Genomic DNA, 25314 nt, shown 5'->3' with positions numbered 1-25314 from the left:
TGTGTTAGCCAGTACATATAATTATGTATAGTTACTAGGTTCACATACTTCTGTGTATACACATGCTTTAATTAACCATAGATAGAAGAGAAAGGGATTGGCAACGGGGGCAGTTCACGTGATGCTTTTACATTGAATGAACACAGATGGGCCTGAAACCATCCGTGTTTCGCCCTAAAACTCCCGCGAAAACCCGGGAAACTTATTGTATCTAATGCCTACTTCTCAAAGACCCCTCCAACACTTAAACACATGCCCCCTGATGGTAGGTATCATTTAGAAATGAATAAAATATAATCTTGATTTCGTGAAGTAGCTAGAGGTACACAGAGCCTCTGTCAGAGGCATTTTCATGCTTGTGTTCCTGCTACCTGCTTATAGCACCTATGATATAGCTAAGGTTGTGTTACTAAGTAGTGTGCTATGTCCCAAATCGCCACACAAATGAGGTGAAGTTGATGTTTAGCAGTAGAACTGCTTGTAGACTTTTTTATACACGGTAAAAACAATTCTCATGAATTATTCATGTTTAGACTCCCATGTAGAAGTAAGCCTCGAGGCGAAACACGGATGGTACCGGAAGTGCACTCCGTTGCCAATCCCTTTCTCTTCTATCTCTATGGTCTGGAATGCACCTCTCTTCAATTTACCTGAGAAATGTAGAAAAGTGTGCACTGTATGCTCGATCAGAGGCCGCACTCAAATAGTAGCCTCCCTTGCTAGCAAAATGAAACATTTAGTAGCCGCTCTCAAATAGTAGCCTCAGTGAACTTTGACTCTAGCATTTCTGCATGCGGCAACCTAGCCTCGATCCCAGGCCGAGTTTTCGCTTTTATAACGGTTAGGCGAACAACTGGGCCTGGTACTAGTTGTCTGCGCATGCGTCAAATTTTCATTGTATATTTGTGGTCGGCAAAAATATTTAATAAATCAATAATAGAAATTTGTACACAGAAAATGCACAGAGTGAGTACACAAAAGATGCACATAGGGAGCTGCTTCACAAAGGCCTGGGGAGTTGCCAGTTGTGCTGCAGCACAATTACAGTGACCCAGGGCAACTTCAGGATGATTGAATGCCTTCAAATTACGTTTCAAAAAGATTTAGCAGGCTGCTGGACTTCTCTGATTCTAGGCCCCAACTCGTAACTCATTGCTTGAGAAAACGTAGATTCTCTTGATGTCTCTGAGCTACCCAGCAACGCTCGAATGAGCAGGTCATACTCCAGTCCTGTGTCTGTGAGTATAGGACAATATTAAAAGAAACCAAAGACGGTTAAACCCTTACCTCAAACTGTCCAGTCTCGTCCGTTAGTATAGCCAAGAGGAGCACTGTTGGGATAGCTGGATATTAGCCATTGCAGAGAAGTAGACATTTTAAATACGTGTAGATCTATACATATTAAATTTCTCGGTTATAGTGTCATTGTCGACGAGCTGATGATGGCAGCACCAAGTTCTCTAGCTCACACTCTTCACTTGATCCACCATATTAATGATGAAACTATAGTCTACCTACATTCTTGCCAAACATGAACAAGACTTGATAGCATAGCCGGCCATAGGGCCCACACAAAAATATCTGACCTTAACAAGCTTGACAAAGCTTTATACCTCTTCCCTTGTTGTTCAGTCTTCAGAATAAGCTTCAGAGAAGAGAGAAGCTTCAGCTAAGAGCCATTCCAATCGATTCCAATAATGATAAAACGGGAACTGACTTCTAGTACACGATAGTACACGAATATAAATGTCACGAAAGTGAACAAGAATATCCATTCGTCAGAATCTGACGAACGACTGACGCATGCGCAGACAACTAGTACCAGGCCCAGTTGTTCGCCTAACCGTTATAAAAGCGAAAACTCGGCCTGGGATCGAGGCTAGCGGCAACCTAGTTGGTTGGACTCCGCCCAACTAGCGGCAACCCAAAAAAATAATACTAGCAGCTAGCTAGCTACATGTACGTAGTTACTAGGTACAGGTAGCAGCTTGTTAGTGCTTCACAAAGACTTTCTCATGGCAGAGTTCAAGTTTATGCAGGTGAAAAGAACTTTTGATGACAAACTAAAGGTTGTTGAATTAGCTAGAGCTAATAAACGCCGCTCTTGAACAGTGGCCTCTCTCTAATTGTAGCCTCCTCTTCCAGCAAAAACATTTAGTAGCCGCGGCTCCTGGTTAAGCATATACGGTATTTATACAGTGACATGTACAGTTTAATTTAATGCAGGTCTCAATTCGCCATGCCAACTCTCTGGGAGGTGGCTTCCACTGCTGGACTTGCGACGTACGACGAAAGGGAACGCTAGAATCATACTTCTAATGTGCATGGCCATAATTATCAATAATTAGCTATTTATTATTATTCAGCATAATCTATAATTATCACGTTTGTTTTGTATTTTTTATATTTCATGTAATAATTATAGCTAACACTTGGTTAGCCTATTTCGTCAAGTTCAATCAGGCATGCAGTGTGGCAGAGAAAATTTTACAAAATGATTATAATGCTCACAGTAATTCCTCTTATTGAGAGCATGCATGCATTAGACTTCCTCTGGCTGACCATAAACGTCCCAGCCTAGCCTCGAGACCAGGCCACTGTTCAAGGAGGCAAGAAAGAAAAGAAGACCACGCATCCGGCAACCAAGATTATACGTTTCCATCCCATAGCACATGCCCTCTCTTCTTCAGTTTATACTATACTTGTAGATTTATAGAGATGAATGTGTTCAGAGGAGGTTATTACCCGAGGCGCGCGTGGGCGGCCATGGGTATAGTAGTCGTTTGATTTGTCTGTTTGTTTGTCTGTTTGTAAGTTCAGGATCTGCTCACCTGGCTGCCACAGCACTGCGTTTACAGCATGGATAGCCTTCACACAATAAGTTATTAGTTTTAACAATAGTAGATTTTGATGTTAGAGCTTTGTTGTCGAATAAAAGCGAGCATAAACTAAGAAGCTTGAACTTGCACATTGGCAGCTAGCTAGCTAGCTAGACTGGCGGCGACAGCCCCTCGCGTGCGTAGCGCGAGGGACTGGCAAACTGCCTACCAGTCACTCGTCTCAGCTGCAACGAGCATTGCAGCCTATCAGATTGCTCAACGTCATATTAGCCCTGTAATTGTAACCGCACTTACACTTCAGGGGATTCAGTGCATTCCATAGTAGCTGAATTAATTTGTAGACTTGCAATATAATGTTTGCTTTGAGTTATATGCCTACTTGGAATGTCATTGGATCCCTTTCAGAAAAGTGCGGAGCAAAACTTGTCAATGGAGGGTATTGTTATAGGTCTGCACTATAGAACACTATATATAGCTATTGGTTAGCTGCAAGAGTGAGAAGAGAGCTGCAAGGCTCTACTGTACTGATCGGTGTCACGGTAGCAGCCATTAACTTTATTTAGACTGTACTTTTGGCATCCTTTTAGCAACAATTACGATTATCAATCATTTCCCACTCTTTGAGTTTCCCTGTGATTAGCCTAATGCAAAAATGTTCATCACGATATTATGTGTGTATTAGCAATAGCTTGTAGCTTTATGTTATGTAGCTTTGCACATGCATCCACCGAGGCATCAGCATGCACCCGCTGTGCTTTCATTATTATAGCTAGAACTCTTGTGAGTATTAAAATTTGTGATTGCATGCACAATTAACTGTGCAATAAAATGTTAATTTTCCCCAAGAAATGGTAGCTTCTAAGAGATGCAATTTGAATGCCATTTAAGTAGATGGTAGAAGTTTCCCCCCTGAGTGCCCCCATGCACTATAGATAGAATGCTGACTTGCAAAAACATTCATTTGTAGTAATAAGTAGCAGGTACATGTATAGTAATACGTAGATGTAAATGCACGTTTAGCCTTGAGTTAATTTGGACTATGTATGTTGAGTGGTGTATACGTTGAGACGGTCTATATAAGTAATGAAGATTGACATGTACATATATACTATTGTAAATTGAGTACATATACGTATTATGTGTATGATAATGTGTTTGTAACCAGTTACTATAGCTTAAACACATGATCCTAAAGCCAATGAAAGTGTTTCCAATCATATATACACATGTCTACCCTCATACACCTTTAAATAGTGGAGGCCCCCAAGCCGTTAATGCATCTTATAGAATGTGAAGTGCCTTTAATTGCACGTTTAACTCACTCCCACCCCCACCCCACACATGCACTCACACGCTAGATAGTGGAGGCCCCCAAGCCGCTATTGCCTGATCCTCTCTGGATGCCCTCCAAATGGCTATCAATGAATGTGCTGATGCTGGACCCAGGGAGAGTGCTGGTGGAGGCACACAAAGAGCTAACACAGAAGATGTTTGAAAGCCTAGGCATAAAATGCATTAAGGTAATAATTACGTATGTATAATTGTAAATTAGATAATTTACATGCAGAAATGGAATTGATTTTCATCAGAAATGGAATTCTTATGGCACAATGTGCACCTATAGTTATAATGTGTATACATGTATATTTATATTACATTGACAGCTATAGTGCATGTATACAGTGAGTGCTATTGTGCATTTGAAGACTATTTTATGGCTGCATGGGACAGGCACGCCCATCTAGATTCTGCCTGCATGCAGCAGAATTAAGAACGTTCATCATGATATATGGCAATGTGTGTATAAAAGCTATATTAGTACCTCTTCACCGAGGCATCAGCATCTGCGGTGCATCTCTTTATGTATTATTATTTTGATGCAGGTCTCAATTCGCCATGCCAACTCTCTGGGAGGTGGCTTCCACTGCTGGACTTCCGACGTACGACAAAAGGGAACGCTAGAATCATATTTCAAATTGTGGCCATGTCAATCATACTTAGAATAATTATTACAGCATAATTATAATCGTATGATGTGCTATTATAGTGACAGGAATTCGTACAGTAATTTAATCCCGTATCAGTAATTAAATTGCATGTTGTCAAACGAGTACTTGTTTTCGAATAACAGCCACGTCCAAACATTTTATTTTAACTGCAGAGTAGGCGCCCTGATAAATTATGCTTGGAATAATTTTAGCATGTCAACATGTATATGTAGTATAATAATGTCTAAAACTCAACATTCACTTATACATTCTACAAAAATATACGTCAATGACCATGCATTTATTATGTCCTACAAATTGTCCAATAATTATACTGTATCCTGATTGGATGTATGTACAGATAATTTTGATATGTGTAAATTAATGTCAAGGTTTAGCAATACATGTTCGTTGACACTATAAACTATGAACTAATCGATAGAAGTAATACTTCACACTGTTTTTACAGGCCTATAATTATAATTCTGCAGTAGATACACCAGCATTAGGGTAGACGACTACCGTGGCTCCTTTAAATTTAAACTTAAAATGAATTGATTCATCTTCCACTTCTTGTAAGTCCATAGTTTCCATAGGAACCTCCTGTGACAGGGCGAAGTCTTCTTTCACCGGGTCGGAATGAAATTGAGACTGAGGGTTAGTGAAGCTTAGGCTTGAGGAGGGCACTTGTTTAAGAGTGCTGTCAGAAGGGAGAGTTGACCTTAGTGCGCCCAATCCAGTGTCTGCAGACAATTAACTTTCAATTGTATTTCAGTTCAGAAACACATTGTATAAAATTATAGGTATAACGAAATAAATATACATACGATATACTAATCTTCCATCCTCATGCATTCATGAGCACAAAACTTACCCTTGAGCTCGGAAATAGACTTTGACTTATTTGTGTAAGCAGAAGATCTTGTCATCTATAAAAATAACTGAGATGAAATCATTTTGAAATCTTGAATATAATTATAGCTGGAAATTATTTTGATACTTAAAACAGAGGGGCCAATAATGTATAGTCTCATGTATGCTAAACACACGTCCACAAAATTTGACCTACCGATCTGAACTTTCTGCTCGCATGCCCAAAATGTGTTGAGAACCACTTGGAAGCAGATGAGAAATGCGGACCAATTCTACTCCACACCTAAAAACAATATAATCATAGGATGCATGCATGCATGGGTACAATCATATACACATTCTACTATAATAATATGCATGTATATAATTATAGCATTGAACACGAATACTTCCCAGCTTACTAATCCGAATTAAGAGAAAGGGGAGGTGTATAGAGAGAGAGAGAGAGAGAGAGAGTATTATAAAAGAGGCATGTTCAATAATATGCGAGCATGCATGCGTGTAACCTTTACTGGACATATATACGGTTAAATATAGGTCTCTCTGTGTCATGTACACACTTCCTTATAATTATCCTAACTTTTACAGTGTGGTAAATAGTTCATTTTGCACATGCATCATACCATCAATTAATCTCCTTCCTGGAAAATTCTATGTATACCTTATCAGTCCTGATCACATGAAAGAATAGTATAGCCAAGCCCTGCAAAAATTGGTCATTCAAGCATGCATGCACGAATGTCGTAATTACGACCTAATTATGTCACCTAATTATACCTGGAGTGAATTGAGTATTGTGAAGAGCCAATCAAAGACAGGTGATGTAGCAACGATCACGAGGAGACCAAATAGCCAAGTTAGACCAAGGAGAGGAAGAAGGACAACAGTGGCCAGTAAAATGGATCTGAATTTCATAATAATTATGATTAATTATTATGGTAGAAAATTAGCATAATAATATTATACAATTCATAGAGATTTATTATTAGCCCATGCATACCAGTATAATTATATATAGAGATTAAGCTGACCCGAACTAAAATCCTGGTACATTTTTATATCCGTACGGCATGCATGCATGGCACGTATATCTATAATTACAATGGACTCTGAGCAAGTACGTACCTTGCAATACTTTTCTGTTTTCCACTCTGAGAGTCTTTCCTGCCTGTCCTTACAGCTCTTTCTTTCTGGTTCTTCAGAATCACCCTCAGGGCAATGACAATGAATACAAAATTAATCTGTAAAAAGATAGAAAGAGAAGTACATCAACATAGAATGATATAATACTAGCAATATTAATTTTTATTACAGATACCTCTCGGCACACACACAATATCGAATACAATAGATATTTCCTCACCAACATAATGACAAGAACTGGTACAATGAATCCGAAAATAGTTCCATCTGCCAGTGGCAACCAACAGCTGAAGAATTAATTTTTATATTTTTTGTTAAATACATTTACTGGCAATAGCACATACGTAGCAATAGCTGTGATACTCATATAAGCGGATATTACTTTTATACACACCAATTTGTACGCCATGCAAACTCACACATCAAGGGTTTCATAGTACTGCCACCTGATGCCCACTGTTACAGCAACTATTGGAATAGGAGTCACTACGAGGCAAGCAATTCATTATTAGGTTGATCGTTTGATTCTTGCTTGTAGCTAATAATGATGGCTGTATTGATAAAGTATAGCATTCAAAATATACCGTATTACCAAGGGCGTATAAAAGAAGAGAGGGCATGCAACTCCTATATGAGCAGAGTTCAAACGTGGGCGGTTGAATGTGCATGACTGTGCATGAAATGAAATTTCTATTTCTAGCACTTTATGCAAATGCACACATTCCTCCGCCCACATTTGAACTCTGCTAGCTACGTGTACTGATAGTGGAGTTGCATGCCCTCTCTTCTTTTATACGCCTTGGTATTACTGGCTATACCTTGGTATAAAAAGTCACAATTCATGAATATAATTAAGCCTCTATAATGACATCAATATTATGGTTACATTCCATTCCACATAATTAAGTGTAACATATAATTATGTCACTACTGTAACTAATGTAACATCAATCACCACTGTAACAACTGCAACAACTGTAACACCAGTCACCACTGTAACAACTGTAACACTTATCACCACTGTAACAACTGTAACACTTATCACCACTGTAACAACTGTAACACTTGTCACCACTGTAACACTAGTCACAACTCACCACTGTAACAACTGTAACAACTGTAACTATTGTCACCACTGTAACAACTGTAACAACTGTAACACTTGTCACCACTGTAACGCTAGTCACCACTGTAACAACTGGTAACACTTGTCACCACTGTAACAACTGTAACAACTGTAACACTTGTCACCACAGTAACAACTGTAACACTAGTCACAACTGTAACACTTGTCACCACTGTAACAACTGTAACGCTAGTCACCGCTGTAACAACTGTAACACTTGTCACCACTGTAACACTAGTCATAACTGTAACAACTGTAACACTTGACTACTGTAACAACTATAACACTAGTCACAGCTGTAACAACTGTAACACATGTCACAACTGTAACACTAGTCACCACTGTAACAATTGTAACACTTGTCACCACTGTAACAACTGTAACACATGTCACAACTGTAACACTAGTCACAGCTATAACAACTGTAACACATGTCACCACTGTAACGACTGTAACACTTGTCACCACTGTAACAACTGTAACACTTGTCACCACTCTAACAACTGTAACACTAGTCACAACTGTAACAACTGTAACGCTAGTCACCACTGTAACAACTGTAACACTTGTCACCACTGTAACACTAGTCACCACTGTAACAATTGTAACACTTGTCACCACTGTAACAACTGTAACACTAGTCACAACTGTAACAACTGTAACGCTAGTCACCACTGTAACAACTGTAACACTTGTCACCACTGTAACACTAGTCACCACTGTAACAATTGTAACACTTGTCACCACTGTAACACTAGTCACAGCTATAACAACTGTAACACATGTCACCACTGTAACGACTGTAACACTTGTCACAACTGTAACAACTGTAACGCTAGTCACCACTGTAATAACTGTAACACTTGTCACCACTGTAACACTAGTCACCACTGTAACAATTGTAACACTTGTCACCACTGTAACAACTGTAACACTAGTCACCACTGTAACAACTGTAACGCTAGTCACCACTGTAACAACTGTAACACTAGTCACCACTGTAACAACTGTAACACTAGTCACAACTGTAACAACTGTAACGCTAGTCACCACTGTAACAACTGTAACACTTGTCACCACTGTAACAACTGTAACACTTATCACAACTGTAACAACTGTAACGCTAGTCACCACTCTAACAACTGTAACACTAGTCACAACTGTAACAACTGTAACGCTAGTCACCACTGTAACAACTGTAACACTTGTCACCACTGTAACAACTGTAACACTTGTCACAACTGTAACAACTGTAACGCTAGTCACAACTGTAACAACTGTAACACCAGTCACCACTGTAACAACTGTAACACTAGTCACAACTGTAACAACATGCCACCACTGTAACATCTGTAACGCTAGTCACAACTGTAACACTTGTCACCACTGTAACACATGCAACAACTGTAACACTAGTTCTTATAGTACTTATAGTCTATAGTGGTGCCAGACTAAAGTGTTACAGTAGTGACATGTGTTGCATTGGTGACATGTGTTACAGTTGTTACAGTGGTGACAGATGTTACAGTTGTTACAGTGGTAACTAGTGTTACAGTTGTTACAGTGGTGACATGTGTTGCATTGGTGACATGTGTTACAGTTGACAGTTGTTACATTTGTGACTAGTGTTACAGTGGTGACATGTGTTACAGTTGTTATAGCTGTGACTAGTGTTACAGTGGTGACAAGTGCTACAGTTGTTACAGTTGTGACTGGTGTTACAGTGGTGGCTGGTGTTACAGTTGTTACAGTGGTGACGTGTGTTGCATTGGTGACTAGCGTTACAGTGGTGACATGTGTTGCATTGGTGACATGTTACAGTTGTTACAGTGGTGACAAGTGTTACAGTTGTTACAGTTGTGACTAGTGTTACAGTGGTGACAAGTGTTACAGTTGTTACAGTGGTGACTGGTGTTACAGTTGTTACAGTGGTGACTAGTGTTACAGTTGTTACAGTGGTGACAAGTGTTACAGTTGTTACAGTTGTGACTAGTGTTACAGTGGTGACAAGTGTTACAGTTGTTACAGTGGTGACTGGTGTTACAGTTGTTACAGTTGTGACTAGTGTTACAGTGGTGACAAGTGTTACAGTTGTTACAGTGGTGACTAGCGTTACAGTTGTTACAGTGGTGACTGGTGTTACAGTTGTTACAGTTGTTACAATTGTTACAGTGCTGACAGATGTTACAGTTGTTACAGTGGTGACATGTGTTACGGTTGTTACAGTGGTGACTAGCGTTACAGTGGTGACATGTGTTGCATTGGTGACATGTGTTACAGTTGTTACAGTGGTGACAAGTGTTACAGTTGTTACAGTTGTGACTAGTGTTACAGTTGTTACAGTGGTGACTAGCGTTACAGTGGTGACATGTGTTACAGTGGTGACAAGTGTTACAGTTGTTACAGTGGTGACTGGTGTTACAGTTGTTACAGTGGTGACTGGTGTTACAGTTGTTACAGTGGTGACATGTGTTGCATTGGTGACATGTGTTACAGTTGTTACAGTGTTGACAGATGTTACACTTGTTACAGTGGTGACTAGCGTTACAGTGGTGACAAGTGTTACAGTTGTTACAGTGGTGACTAGTGTTACAGTGGTGACAAGTGTTACAGTTGTTACAGTGGTGACTAGCGTTACAGTGGTGACATGTGTTGCATTGGTGACATGTGTTACAGTTGTTACAGTGGTGACAAGTGTTACAGTTGTTACAGTGGTGACTAGCGTTACAGTGGTGACATGTGTTGCATTGGTGACATGTGTTACAGTTGTTACAGTGGTGACAAGTGCTACAGTTGTTACAGTGGTGACTGGTGTTACAGTTGTTACAGTGGTGACATGTGTTGCATTGGTGACATGTGTTACAGTTGTTACAGTGTTGACAGATGTTACACTTGTTACAGTGGTGACTAGCGTTACAGTTGTTACAGTTGTGACTAGTGTTACAGTTGTTACAGTTGTGACTGGTGTTACAGTTGTTACAGTGGTGACAAGTGTTACAGTTGTGACTGGTGTTACAGTTGTTACAGTTGTGACTGGTGATACAGTTGTTACAGTGGTGACAAGTGTTACAGTTGTGACTGGTGTTGCAGTTGTTACAGTGGTGACAAGTGTTACAGTTGTGACTGGTGTTACAGTTGTTACAGTTGTTACAGTGCTGACAGACGTTACAGTTGTTACAGTGGTGACTAGCGTTACAGTGGTGACAAGTGTTACAGTTGTTACAGTTGTTACAATTGTTACAGTTGTTACAATGTTGACAGATGTTACAGTTGTTACAGTGGTTACATGTGTTACAGTGGTGACATGTGTTACAGTTGTTACAGTGGTGACTGGTGTTACAGTTGTTACAGTGGTGACATAATTATATGTTACACTCCATGCGTACGTACACTTATTGGAATGGAATGTAACCATAATATTGATGCCTATACCCTCATTATAGAGGTTTAATTATATTCATGAATTGTGACTTTTTATACCAAGGTATAGCCGTATTACTAGATTGTTTTGTGAGTATCAAACATAATTATGCAAACTTTGCGAGAGTTGCTCAATAAAATCGCAAAACCGAAATTAGTACTGGTAAATACACACGATCCTTGCCAGAACGCAATAGTTAGATCGCAAAAGGGTCCATTTTTTTACTGATTTGGCACATTTGTAAAGATTTTCATCCATAAAATTAATATTCCAGTAATACGGTACACTCACCATAACCGAGGAGTAGAAAGAACCACCATGTCTTTGCAAGCTGACTGAACACCACCACCAGCATCAGGTAGAGCATCACTCCCTCACACAACATCCAGCAGAAAGTGGACAGGAACAAGTAGTGCAGTAGAGCAGCAACAAACGCACATCCAACCTATTATTATAGTGCAACGATTTTAACACATAATAATGACTGTATAGTAAAATTTTGTTGAAATTCAATGAGATAATTGAATTGAACGAGTATGGTAGGGAGATTTGCAATATATATATAGATATCCCTATTATATATGTACACACAAATACAAATTAGTACACCCAAAACCAAAATATCAATTGATTCGTGCTTTTTATCACTGTATATACATGTACAACTTAGACTCACAGTATCGCCGACGGCAGTACTCACTCCAGCAACAAAAACGGAATAGGATAGAAGCAGTGAAATACAGAGGTTCAGATGAACAAAGTTGTGGACAGAAGTAAACAACGTCTTCCTACAATGTAAGGCAGGAGAGACGTTACATTTTACTGTATAAAGCAAGAAAACATTGAACATGACCGCATTAATTTTATTTCACAGAAGTACAACTCACATGCACGTATAGTTTTTTACTGAGGAAAGGGTATCTATTATAATTATACTGAACCTCTTTCAATACTGAAACTCTACATAATAGTCCACAGATTAAAATGTCCATGATTTCTTACCCTTGAACAAGATAGAAGATGACAGCAAGCAGAAGACTGATGATGGAGATAGCACAGCCAATATAGGACACCAATTCAAGAGCAAATTCATCTCCTCTGGTTTCATTCTGTGGCCAGAAATCACATTGCATATATAATATAGGGTTTAACCGTGCACTGCACTCTGAATGTTGATCGTATACAAATTTTACATTTAAGGGATATTTTTACAACTTTTTCCCTGTAAGTGGAACATCACATGTGATTGTAAATAATTATGACACAAAAAGGGCTTGGAAACTAGACTTTTTGGCCTCCTAAAAATTGTCAATAAAAACCATTTTGGTACCGTTCTAACAGCAGTGAAGAGTATTGCAAAGCTGGTTAGATGAGAACTTGTACAATTAACAGTACTCCTGCCTGCTCCATCTGAAGCATTCCCCACAGTGTTCACTCCATCAGTAATCCATCCTCCGTTTCCAACACTGCGTGGAAAAACCAAAAATGATACATGCCATGGTACTCAATGATCCAGTATACTTATAGTTGAGACCGTAATTATATAGCTAGGATAAAGTATTCTACTATAGCAGCCAGGTTTGAGACTGAGTATACTGTGTGTGCTAATCAGAGCAATACTGTTAGTGAGCAATTCACTTACGGATTTGAGAAATTCCAGAAAACGCAATGATACTGAACTGTACTTTTATTAACCTGAAGTAAGCAACCGTGAATATATATATATTAATCGGAAATGTGTGTACATACATGCATGAATTGATTAGTGTTAATACCGGTACTTGCATGAATGAGTTCCCAATGACGATCGTATCCAAAAGCACTTGCACAATAATATATTTGGTTAGTTGCATTAACTTGCAGAACTTGACAATAAGCTTATAATTATACGCTATGTATAGCTGAGACACTATTATGAGTCATAATTATCAAAGAACATTCTCAGCATGGCCACCATAATATAGTTGCATATGGCAGGGTTATATTATATGTGTTAAGTATATGCGGCTACACGGTTAGTAACACTCAGGCTCTGCATATGTGAGTACTAGCAACTTACTTGGACAGATTGGAAACTGAAATTTAAGAGAATCGGAGATTCTTTGAGAGATACAGATGCACCAATGAAGCTCCTATCTCCGACCTGAGAGGAGATTACCACTGAAGCACTTCCAGTGTTGTCACCTAGTCCACGAGCAGAGGAGGGAAGGAAAGCCTCTAGGTTTTGAAGCAGGATGAACGTAACCGGCAGGCTACTACCTGCATGTCAATTGTGTGTATAAAAATAAGCACTGCAAATGCTCACTCGAATGAAGGCCTATATATGCATGCACATCTACAAATTTCAAGTGCCCTATTAGATACCTATATATACATCGTATGATCATGCACATATAGACAGGCAACTTTTATGCAATGAATAAATAAATGTTACGAGGAAATAGTAGAAGCTAGTATTAGAGGGAGCCTGTGAAAGTAGAATTATTGGAGGGAGCCTGCATGTGAGAGTATAGAAATAGCGATTACCGATTACCATTTTGCTGACTCAGCCTCTCTTGTAGAAACTCTGAAGGAATACTTATCTGAGCGGGAACAAATGCTGAAAAGGAATAGTTTGCCAAATCTTCCTCTTGAGGGAATGTTAGGTTCTTCTTGAGCTCATCCTTTTGAGATCCATCATACAGCTTAGCAGAAATCGCTGTCAAACAGATTAAAGCGAAATCAATAATACTCTTTATGCATGCATGTATGCAAGATTTATGCGTATGCATGTGGTTTTCGGTATAACACACAAACCAAAGCTTACCAATATTGGGCCTTGATATTCTGACAGGCTCGGTTGAGTCATTTCCACTCTGAGAGCGAGCCACCAGTACACTAAACCTCTCCACGTTGCTGAGAAGCACTTGACTACCTCCTGTATTCTGGGACGAGCATGTATATATACAAGTTAACTCGCTGACCAGTCCAATCTATAGGGATTGGGACTGGTCAACTGCCAATCAACGAGTTGTTCTCATTACCGAAATCGGTAATAACCAATCACAGTGCAATGTCATGTGACATATTTCACCCACGTAATTCGTTGTAGTTGGGCTGTGTCTTATGTTGTGTTAGATAAACCATGGGACATAACCCACATTCACTTAATAGTTACGCAACTTTAACAAACCACAAGATGATGTCATACAACTAATTAAAATTCCACTAGAACAACTCAATGATTGGCAGTTGACCAGTCCCAATCCCTAGGATGGACTGGCCAGCGAGTCTAAAACTTATAGTTTATGCCCGAATGAAATTTACCTCTTGCAAAGCCATCCAAATTATTGAGTTATTTCTCTCCAAGATATTACTGAAGACATCCACAATAAGCTGTATATGTACGAAACAATTAGTATTACTGCAACTATGAATTATTAACCTCGTTGGTTACTGTGGTTACTGTATCATTTCCCACTTGTTCCAGGGCATTAATAACAACAGTCAACACTTGATTAGTCGTGTTGAGGGAAGAGGGCAGCAGCAGTGGAGTGGTATTAGCTTCAGTGATCACTGCTAGCTGCTGAGTGATCACTACCGTGTTTGCTACAATAGTAGCGGAGTCCAGGGTGCCAGACAGAAGGTTAGAGGTCTATATATTATACAGAAAAACAGGTGTGTATCTACAGTAACAGAATACATGTATGTATATTAGAAAACAAGTGTGTATACAGTACGTGGCGTAGGAAGCAATTTCTCAATGGGGGGGGGGGGGGTCTAGTTTTTTGAATGGAAAAAGAGTAAGGCTATATCTACATATTATATAATTATGTAAGCTACTCTAAAGGTAATCCAGAATACGTATGTGCAGGAGTGTATATACATGCTCTGGCTGAGAAAATAATTATAAAGTTAATAATAATTATTCCCTTCCACATAATTATTACACTCCTACATATAATTATGCAATTGCACGCAGTATTATAATTAAATCTCACCTTGACTTCTATTTCCATAAACTCCATTTGCTGACAGCTTAATACATTCGGATCCTCCCATTCTCCTTCACTATTACAGAGCCTTGTTGCTTGGCCTGCGCCATGCATAACAAAGAGTTACAAAATTCCAAGTGAACAAGTGAGGAAAAAGTCAAACTTATAACACCACATGGTGGAAGCCGGTTTATGTAACATGTATTACAGCACGCGACAATAGACACACTTTTAGCTGTCTTTCAACATCCTCACAGGACGTAGCCAACTGAAATTGAATACTGACACCTACGTACACTCTAACAATCCAGTCAATATGGTATGAAATACACGCATGTATGCCTCAACACATTTATATTGCGTACAATTTGACCTTACCAGTGACAGAGTTTCCTCCAGGACATTGCTGTGTGCTAGTTGAGCCGCTGGGTGTGTTTGGCCACTCTATACTCCAGGTCAAATCAAGATCTAATTCACAGCCGCCATCGAACTCTAAGAAGAGAGAATGACATAAAAAAAAATTATGTACGTATATTATACGTACATAATTTTTTTACAAGCATAATTATTACATCTTAAGGCTATAGGCCACCGCCACCATACATACATCATGCAGGCAACTTTCAGGAAATTCATTGCCTACAACTGTTGTATGCAACCATGCAACAATTTTCAAGCAACCAGCAAGCAATTGTTTACACTACTTGGAAAGGAAAGAGTCTGAGACATCGTCGAAATGGTTAAATTCTTGTATAGACTACCTCTGTCTGTCCACTCATGCATCTTGATACGTGTTTAAATAATTATATGGCGTCATAAAAGGTTGTGCGAACAGATGATGCTATGAAAGATTATGAAGATACTGCAGTAGCCTTACTATGAGTCAAACTAGAGTAAGGCATCGATATTCAGACACTCATTCTAAAGAAACAAGCAGTGATAAAAAAATTGTTATTTTGCACCATCTGATTAAGCATGCATGTGTTACTATGAACATTATGCAAAAATGAATTGACTACTAAGTCTTCAGGAGCTGAAATGAAACATCTAGCTAGCAATCCGTGCCAAACCAAAAGAATGGGCGGTGTATCGAGGTGACCGTACTTCTGGGAGCCGGAATAGTGAGAGTCTATATACTGTATCTATATTTATAACAATAAAGCGAATGAACTATTAATGCATCAACTAGTTCTATAGCTATAGAGTAATCCGTTGACAACAATAGGAACAATAATCATTATATGAACAGGTACAAGGTTATTCATCATCCCATGCAGCAGCACCTACAGACGGAATTGTTTATTGTATAGAAGGGGAATAAATTAAGACCCATAATTATCGTGATAGCATAATTTTATCTTATAGCTATAATCCTAATTTTTAGTGCTAACAATAATTATAATGCTTACCATAATTGCTTGTGGGGGATGGAGCTGCTGAAACTGTGTTAGTTGCTTCTTGGTTTGCTGTTGCAACTATATATAATAATAATCATAATATAACTATTGCATAATTATTATCATTATAATTATTGGGGCACCTTGAATCATGGCCATGCTTGTGGTAGAACTTGCTGCTATTTGAACTAGTGTTTGGGATGGAGTTGACACCACTGCAATCACGTTAGGACTAACCAAAACGAACTTTGAGGAAGTCGGCATTTGTGATGGAGTTGACAACATACTAGTGCTGACTGAATTCAACGCAGAAGGAGATGGGATTTGCGATAGAGTTGAAATATTGCTAGGACTGACAGAATACTTCAATGAAGGTGTTGGTATTTGCGATGTAGTTGCCACAATTGCAATATCAATAGAACTGACCAAATTGGACTTCGAAGGAGTTGGAATTTGTGATGGAGTTGACAACACACTAGTACTGACTGAATTCGACGCAGAAGGAGATGGGGTTTGCGATGGAGTTGACAACACACCAGTGCTGACTGAATTCGATGCAGAAGGAGATGGGGTTTGCGATGGAGTTGCAATATTGCTAGGACTGACAGAATACTTCAATGAAGGTGTTGGCATTTGCGATGTAGTTGCCACAATTCCAATATCAATAGAACTGACCAAATTGGACTTCGAAGGAGTTGGAATTTGTGATGGAGTTGACAACACACCAGTGCTGACTGAATTCGACGCAGAAGGAGATGGGGTTTGCGATGGAGTTGACAACACACCAGTGCTGACTGAATTCGACGCAGAAGGAGATGGGGTTTGCGATGGAGTTGACAACACACCAGTGCTGACTGAATTCGACGCAGAAGGAGATGGGGTTTGCGATGGAGTTGACAACACACCAGTGCTGGCTGAATTCACCGCAGAAGGAGATGGGGTTTGTGATAGAGTTGCAATATTGCTAGGACTTACAGAATACTTCAATGAAGGTGTTGGCATTTGCGATGTAGTTGCCACAATTGCAATATCAATAGAACTGACCAAATTGGACTTCGAAGGAGTTGCAATTTGTGATGGAGTTGACAACACACTAGTACTGACTGAATTTGATGCCAAATGAGTCGATATTTGTGATGGAGTTGACAATACACCAGTGCTGACTGAATTCAACGCAGAAGGAGATGGGGTTTGCGATAGAGTTGACAACACACTAGTGCTGACTGAATTTGACGCCAAAGTAGTTTGTGATGGAGTTGACACCACTGCAGTCTCGCTAGGACTCATTGACGACAGAGTTGGCATTTGCGGCAGAGTTGACACAACTGCAATATTGAAAAAACTAACCGAATCGGACTTTAAAGGAATTGACACAAATGCAGTCAGGCTAGTACTGACTGAACTCGACACCGAATGAGTTGATATTTTCAATAGTGTAACTGTTGACAATACCGCAATATCGCTAGGACTGGCTGAATCTGACGCTGAATGAGTTGGCGCTTGTGACGGTGTTGGCAATAATGTATTCACTCTAGCATTGGCTGAATCCGACACTGAAGAGGAGAGTGTTATGCTTGTACTGTTAGTAGAGGGATAGACGTACCCTGCAGTGGCATAGAAAGCAATTTCTCAATGGGGGGGGGGGGGGCTCTAGGTTTTAATGGAAAAAAGAGTAAGGCTTATCGACATAGTGCAGCTTGGATAAGTCATCTCTATTTAATAGCCTAGAAAGATGGGGGGGCTCCAGCCCCTGGAGCCCCCCCCCTCCTACGCCACTGCCCTGCTAGGGTGTACATTCATATATCCTAAGGTCATTGCATTGGCTGTGGTCAGCCTGAAGCCCTCCCTCCACCCTTTAAGGACTCTCTCTTTTAAAGAAGACTACCGAGACAAAATCTGTGGAAAGCACAAAAATGTGCGGGTGTCTGAAGTTGTAAATGTGGTTTGTCAAGTGCAAGCACACACACACAAAATGTGCACAGTGCATGCACGGCAGGGATCAAAGACAGTTGTAAATGGGTTGGATAACAGCTTCTAATCAATAGGTGTTAATAGTACAAGCTACCTGTACCATGGATATCTGCGTGTGTATTGTTATTGTACTACCGAGGGCAGTTCTATTTATTCCCCGAGGGCGCAATATCCAAGGTACAACTATTACTTGTAACTTCATCTACTGATTGCTTTACTTACCACATAAATGGCACATCGTAGACTAAGAGGACAGTAAGCAGTTTCTCCCTCATCTCAAGAACAGTTCAAACCCTAGCTATTTAACTTGCGAGAAGTAGATGTGGGAGGTCGTATAATTATTATCCCATGCGGAGACTATAGCTAGCTAACTGTCGCCAGGCACTGATTTTCACGCCCACGCACGCTAAAAAATAAGCCAAGGTAATGTCAAGGCCATGGAGCTGGCACAAGAGGTGTTTCTAGCTGGCTAACGACCCTGCCAATTGCTGAGCATGGATTTTGCTTGCACAAAAGTGCTTTTGTTGATGTGTTGGTTCTCCGTTATCCACTCACATTCCCTGCATGTGCTATGGAACATGTCCTCTAGGTCTTTCCCTCATGGTGGATTCCTGTCAATCCGCCATAATGAATAAGAGTGCTGACAGAAGTACCGTAAAACCTCTATTTAAGGCGACCCTCTAACTAAGCGACACTTGGACATTTCACCGATATAGCACCATATAATTTGTTGTGTACATTAAATCTACTTTTGCAAAACGTAATTATTTAAAAGTGTCGCTTTAAATCGAGGTTTTACAGTATGTAACAAAACTTAACTGGCCAGGGAGTCTAATTCAGGAATCAGAGAAACTCACAGTAGTATCGTCGTGACGTCATAGTTAACATGACGTCATTAGCTGGAGTATACATTCTAGAGAAATGAGTTATTTTTAGCAACACTTCTCAGAAACAGCACATGCTGATTGCACAGTTCCTGATACAGGTGTGCTAAAAATCACAGACGACATTTACTCAAGAAAAGTAAACAATAAACTATACAACGCTCATTTATTGAACAGTGACGACAATGATATGATACAGAGTTTGGCAACTGAGGTTTCGTGTTTACTACAGCAGTTCAATACTCATACTCTTATCTACTCTTGGTGTTTTCATTGAAATAATTATGAAACTTTACGAGTGTTCTTGAGCAATGCATAAGCCGCCCACTGTTTCCTGTTATCTATTACTCATGGTAACATTCTTTCATGCAGTATTGGGTGACACGCATACCTCAGGGGCGTAGCTACCATTGTTTCCTGGTTGCCCAGAAACCCCCCCAAGAGCTGCTGAGAAAATTGGGCAGGGCTCCCCAATAATTGAAATCAAGCAGCCCTGCCCATCTTTTCATGCACGTGGCTGCAAATCATGTAGAGATAGCACCGTGAATCGTTTCACTTTGGCTAGCTTTGTCTCAGCTAGCTAGCTAGCTACCTCAAACAAAGAAGACCAAGACTTAAGTTCTAGTATCAATCCTGCATGCTCCAGTATTCTCAGACTCAGCTCTAAGCACAACTTTATTCGATATTCAGGAAGGACAAGTTTAGAACAATCTCAGCCACATGAAACCTCTCAGGTAAATGTAATGGTGCTCAGCTAGACTAGCAATACACAATTGACACCTGCCTTTTAGAATGTCTATAGCTAGCTAGACTAGCTAGTCTAGCTAGCTTCTCACAAACATGTAAAAAAAGTCATTACAAACAATGAGCAGTAGGTGTGCCCCAATCAAGAGGGTGTGGCACCGGAAGTAGGCGTGGCTAAAATTTCCCGGCGCTACCGCGCCGCTGGTTTTTCAAAGGAAACCCCTATGTCAAAAGTCTGGCTACGCCCCTGTACCTATGCAGCTGTCTTATACACTACAAACCAACACAGCATACCAAGCAATTAAATGTAGGACGTATATTTGTCTACAACAGGAATACAAAGCTGCATGCATGTAACAAACACCACTCTCCTAGTGTAATTGCTTACATTTATAGAAAATGCACAAAAAACCACAAACAATTAGCACAGCTTTACATAATTATATACATTCAGTGTTGAACATCCTGCAAAAACCGTTAATTCCATCAATTCATGTTAATTAAACTTACCACATACAAAGTCGGAACCAGATACTTGACCTAGAGGGCAGTTTTCAACACAACTACTCTCGTTAAAGTAGTTGCAACAAGTCTGGTCATTAACATCTGGGCCAAAGCAGCGTCCAAGACCAACAGCACAGTTATCACATTCTATTAAACAGTTCATATTAAAAGCTTACACTGGTAAATGACAGAGTACTTACCAACACAATGGGTAATCGTTGAAACCACCAACTGTAAAGAGTCAACAAAAGTATTGTTTGGAGGAAAGCACAATGAACAAGTAGAGGCTATTGAAGTTGAAGCATTGGCCACAGGATTTGGTGTTAGGGGAGAAACACTAGTGCCAAGGACAGTGAGAGACCAGGCACGATCCACACAGCTCAAAGTTAGTTAGGCTGTGATGACTGTAGAATTATCACAGGATGCAAGTGTGTTACCAGTAGTGGTACAGACATAAGAAAAGAGAGCTGATGTGTGTCTGTATCTGTATCGAATCTCGTGCTGGGCTTCACACACAATATTTATGCTACCAGGAATCAGACGAGTAGAGATGACAATGCCATCACCAACTGTTGTGATAATAGCGGCAGCCACCAAACCAGTTTGAGACAAGTCCGTGGTTCCTAGGTCTCCTTCAGTCAATCTTTCACAAGCGTTTAATTCTTGAGAGAAGACTTGGCCTATGAGCAAGGCCTCAAAACAAACGAGCCTAAGAACCCACATTCTACTAGAGTTAGAAAATTCTATAGCTTAGACCCCACATGCAGCTTTACTATAAAGCTGCATAGTTTCACATTGTCTTGGTAATAGAGTGCAGGTAGCTGCCCACTTGTTATAATTATGTGCATGAGTACTCAAGTATGCGCATGCACATGTTTGGTGTAACCTTGGTAATCCACTCGGTGTTAATATAGAACAGAGTGCAGTAAATCACCTCTGTTATAATTTATGCCTGGTGACGATCAGGAACTGGAGGCCGTCTCCCCCTAGAAGAGGTCGGTCATGACTCAAAATATTTTACGGATTGGAGTTATGTGATTGCTCTCATACACTTTCTTGTTTCTACTCTTTTTTGGTGTTTCCTCCGCCAATCTTACCACATTGTTATGCCTCGAGGCGTAGCCGCACGAGGGATACGGTAAAGCTGACTGTGCGGTGTGTGTGTGTCTGTGTGTCTGTTCCAGTTGTAACTGCTCAACGGTTGCAATGCGACGAAAACTAACAGCTTCTATAGGCTTCTAGCCACGTTCTCTTGGATTTTAATTCGTGAATTAGCAAACTAAAGCTTCTTTTTCTCAAGTTATGGCTAGTTTGACTCACATTGAAGGCTGTTGCAGTCTCTTCAGAATCTTTCATAGCATCATCTGTTCGCACAAACTTTCTTTTCAACTTATGAGTTAGCCTTGCACTAAAGCGCTAGCTTTTGTAAGCTACAAGAGTCAGAAAGAGCTGCTAAAGAAGCTAGCTATTTTAGTAGCCATTGCATTATTGATCTTGCAGACACACCCCTTATTCCTGGATGTAATGCGCATGCGCGCTCAATACCCAGTTGTAGCAAAATCAATGTTGAGGTCCTGCATGGTAAGCCACAATCCTCTTTTTAGACTGCTTGTTATAGATACTACTTTCTGTGATTGAATTCTGCTTATCTCACAGACTAATGACTATGCCTTTGACAAAAGTTTGCTCCCACTGTTTGGCTACAGGCCATTTAAGACGATCAGTATGCACTATTAATAACTGTGGACACCCCTTTCTTGTGAAACAATTAAAGCACATTGCAAATTATTTGGATCCAATTATTTACCTCTTCTATAACACTCTAATACTTTTGAGCGAAAGCAAAAATATGGCGAGAGGCATTAGCAAGTGCACGCTTGCAACACTCGTTATAATTATAATGTTTTTGTGCATGGGTCTTGTCTATATAGATTATTAGCCCATACATACCAAATATATAGTTGGTAATCGTAAATTGTAGCAGTATTCTTTTTTCGCATTTAGTTGTAAAACATTGATATTTGTTTCATATAATGATGTTATTGAAAAAAGAAATCTAGTCCAAGTAGTAATGGCTGCTACCTTCTCTTCTGCTCTCGTGTACGCGTTATCCTGTGTTGGAAAACCAGGTCTAGTCTTGAAAGACAAGCAGCTGGAGGCGTTGAAGTGTCTGTACGTTGGTGTTTATGTGGATACCGTACCGACCGGCTATGGCAAGTCCATCTGCTTTCCAGACTCTCCCTTTCTTGATTGATGTGAAGCTTGACAGGACCAGTGTACCTCTCTCTGAAAGAAGTGTTGTGATGGTGATTTCTCCTCTTGTTTATCTTAGTGAAGCCATCTTCAAAGTGTTGGTGTGTCTGTTCAACGTTCAGTGCCATTCTCTCTGGAAGGAAGCATTGTTGTGACATTTGCCGAAAATTGGTCACAGAGTAAGTACGTGGTATCTGATCCGAGAAATGTGTTGCCTGAATGTGCTTACAATCCGAGGGACTTGTTGCCTGAGTGTGTATCCGATCCGAGGGACTTGTTGCTTGAGTGTGTATTAATGGATAGTGCTTTCAATGGTAAATCTATTGTGTAAATCAATAAGTAATCCTCACATTATGTTACGTCGCAGCCACTGCACTTATCCACATTTATTTTTTACCCACAGGTTTAACTAATTTCTTATGAGATTGACTTGTCGCCTGAGTGTGTGTCCGATCCGAGCCTCAAGTTAATGGATAAATCTACAGAGCTGAGGTTTTACTTAGCTGTCTCTGTCTACAGTATATACAGAGAGGTAGCCTCTCCTTTTTCTTTTTTCTGTTTTTATCATCGTTCAATAAGATAGAATACTGTTTTAAACGTTCAATGAGATAAAATACGGTAAATAATAAATTAATTGTCCACCCACGTGCCAACAGTAAAATTTAATACCAGGCCCACTATATTGAAGGGGCTGGAGTCGAGGCTAGCTGCATGCATACACGTATATATCGATCAAATATATATATCTACAATGGATTCTGAGCAAGTATACGTACCTTGCAATACTTTTCTGTTTTCTACTCTGAGAGCCTTTCCTGCCTGTCCTTAGAGCTATCCCTTTCTGAATCATCCTCAGGGCAATGATATAAATACAAAATTAATCTGTGAAAAGATAAAAAGAGAAGTACCGTGATCAACATGCATCTCACGGTATTACAGATATACCTCTCGATACCCACACAATAATAGTAATAGTTGTACCATGGATAAGCAAGGGTGTATTGGATTTATTACTACTGAGGGCAGTTCTATGCATTTCCGAGGGCCCAGCCGAGGGAATACATACAACTGCACGAGGTAGTACACACGCAGATATCCATAGTACAGGTAGCCTCGAATCCACATTTATAAATGTCCATGGGTATTTATAAATACTCATAGACATTTTTTTGTCCATGGGTATATATAAATGTCCAAGGGTATTTATTATATGCCCATGGGTATATATAAATGTCCATGGGTATTTATATATGTCCATGGGTATATTTAAAAATGTTAGTGGGTAGTGATGGTATTTATCAGAACACTTTTCAAGGTTTTGTTACATTACAAGTGATAGTTACATGACTGTTACATAACCTGCCACATGGTAACAGCGTAAGCCACGCCCCTTCACTCGTAGAAGGGTCTGACAACAGTGTGCATGTCAGTGGAGTGCGCCAGGATCTTGGCGCCACCAATCAGATTGTAGATGTGTATAAAACATCCTCATCAACCCACTCGTATCATAAAACCACACCCACATAATGTCATGGATTAGCATGCTGAGTAGCTGATCTGCCACGCCCACTATCTAGAGTGGGCTTGGCAACTGGGACAACTCCACATGCACATGCATGTGCTGCCAGTGGCGGATCTAGGATTCTTGAAAGGGGGGTTCCAGGGCTCTGAGCGACTGTTAAATTTACCTAAAAAAAGGTCGTCACTTCTTCGAAACAGTGAGCATGCGCCGAATTTTTTCCTAGAAAAAGGTCATCACTTTTCATAAGCAGTCTGCATGCACTATGCTGGAGAGTTTTTAGCGTTCATAGTCACTGAAACTGCACAGACAAAGCTTCGCAAGACTAACAAGGACTAAAGGTAAGTGAGAAAACAACTTGCTAACTAGTTGCTTGAGCCTCCCACTCACTTCTTTCTCAAAGGGGGGTTTAATTGAACCCAAAGAACCCCCTCTGGATCCGCCACTGGCTGCAGTTAGTGAAGGGGCGTGGCTTGCGTTGTGACCATGTGGCAGGTTATGTAGCAGTCACGTGACTATCACTTGTAATGTAACAAATCCACACCACCTTGAAAAGTATCATCACCTTTTGATAAATACCCTCACTTTGATAAATACCCACTAAATACCAAATGGACATTTATAAATACCCATGATGGACATATATAAATATACTCATGGACATATATATATATGTC

The 25314-nt window shown here is 40.0% G+C and overlaps 3 protein-coding genes across 4 annotated transcripts in view; 1 reads left to right on the top strand and 2 right to left on the bottom strand.

The window, feature by feature from the left end:
• LOC135336506 (glycine amidinotransferase, mitochondrial-like) overlaps positions 1-2474 on the top strand; it is a 37751-nt gene extending 35277 nt beyond the window's left edge. Inside the window, exon 8 of the mRNA XM_064532338.1 lies at positions 2227-2474. Within this exon, the coding sequence (XP_064388408.1) occupies positions 2227-2319 (93 nt within the window). The 3' untranslated portion in view covers positions 2320-2474. The remainder of the gene's footprint in view (positions 1-2226) is intronic.
• The window catches only part of LOC135336429 (adhesion G protein-coupled receptor L3-like), a 50413-nt gene extending 26433 nt beyond the window's left edge, over positions 1-23980 (bottom strand). The window contains exon 1 of the mRNA XM_064532218.1: positions 21752-23980. The gene's annotated coding sequence lies outside the window, so the exon portion shown is untranslated. The remainder of the gene's footprint in view (positions 1-21751) is intronic.
• Positions 5143-25314, bottom strand: part of LOC135336422 (mucin-3B-like) — a 39348-nt gene continuing 19176 nt past the window's right edge. Inside the window, exons 1-23 of one of the 2 annotated variants that reach the window (XM_064532204.1) lie at positions 19591-19987; positions 16906-18366; positions 16775-16840; positions 15744-15857; positions 15372-15466; positions 14816-15025; positions 14698-14766; positions 14198-14315; positions 13925-14089; positions 13451-13650; positions 13034-13086; positions 12722-12857; positions 12394-12500; positions 12068-12179; positions 11683-11836; positions 7264-7330; positions 7065-7131; positions 6827-6942; positions 6479-6605; positions 6363-6404; positions 5898-5984; positions 5703-5757; positions 5143-5571 (exon numbers count right to left, since the gene is read on the bottom strand). In XM_064532204.1, coding sequence (XP_064388274.1) covers positions 5306-5571; positions 5703-5757; positions 5898-5984; positions 6363-6404; positions 6479-6605; positions 6827-6942; positions 7065-7131; positions 7264-7330; positions 11683-11836; positions 12068-12179; positions 12394-12500; positions 12722-12857; positions 13034-13086; positions 13451-13650; positions 13925-14089; positions 14198-14315; positions 14698-14766; positions 14816-15025; positions 15372-15466; positions 15744-15857; positions 16775-16840; positions 16906-18366; positions 19591-19645 — 3942 coding nt within the window. In that variant the 5' untranslated portion in view covers positions 19646-19987 and the 3' untranslated portion in view covers positions 5143-5305. Of the gene's footprint in view, positions 5572-5702; positions 5758-5897; positions 5985-6362; positions 6405-6478; positions 6606-6826; positions 6943-7064; positions 7132-7263; positions 7331-11682; positions 11837-12067; positions 12180-12393; positions 12501-12721; positions 12858-13033; positions 13087-13450; positions 13651-13924; positions 14090-14197; positions 14316-14697; positions 14767-14815; positions 15026-15371; positions 15467-15743; positions 15858-16774; positions 16841-16905; positions 18367-19590; positions 19988-25314 lie in introns of those variants that run through there. The other variant, XM_064532203.1, reaches the window with a different exon arrangement.

This window comes from Halichondria panicea, chromosome 5 (genome assembly GCF_963675165.1).
Source record: "Halichondria panicea chromosome 5, odHalPani1.1, whole genome shotgun sequence".
Lineage (NCBI taxonomy): Eukaryota > Metazoa > Porifera > Demospongiae > Suberitida > Halichondriidae > Halichondria > Halichondria panicea.
Note: the sequence above shows the minus strand (reverse complement) of the source record. Positions and strands in the feature narration are given on the sequence as shown.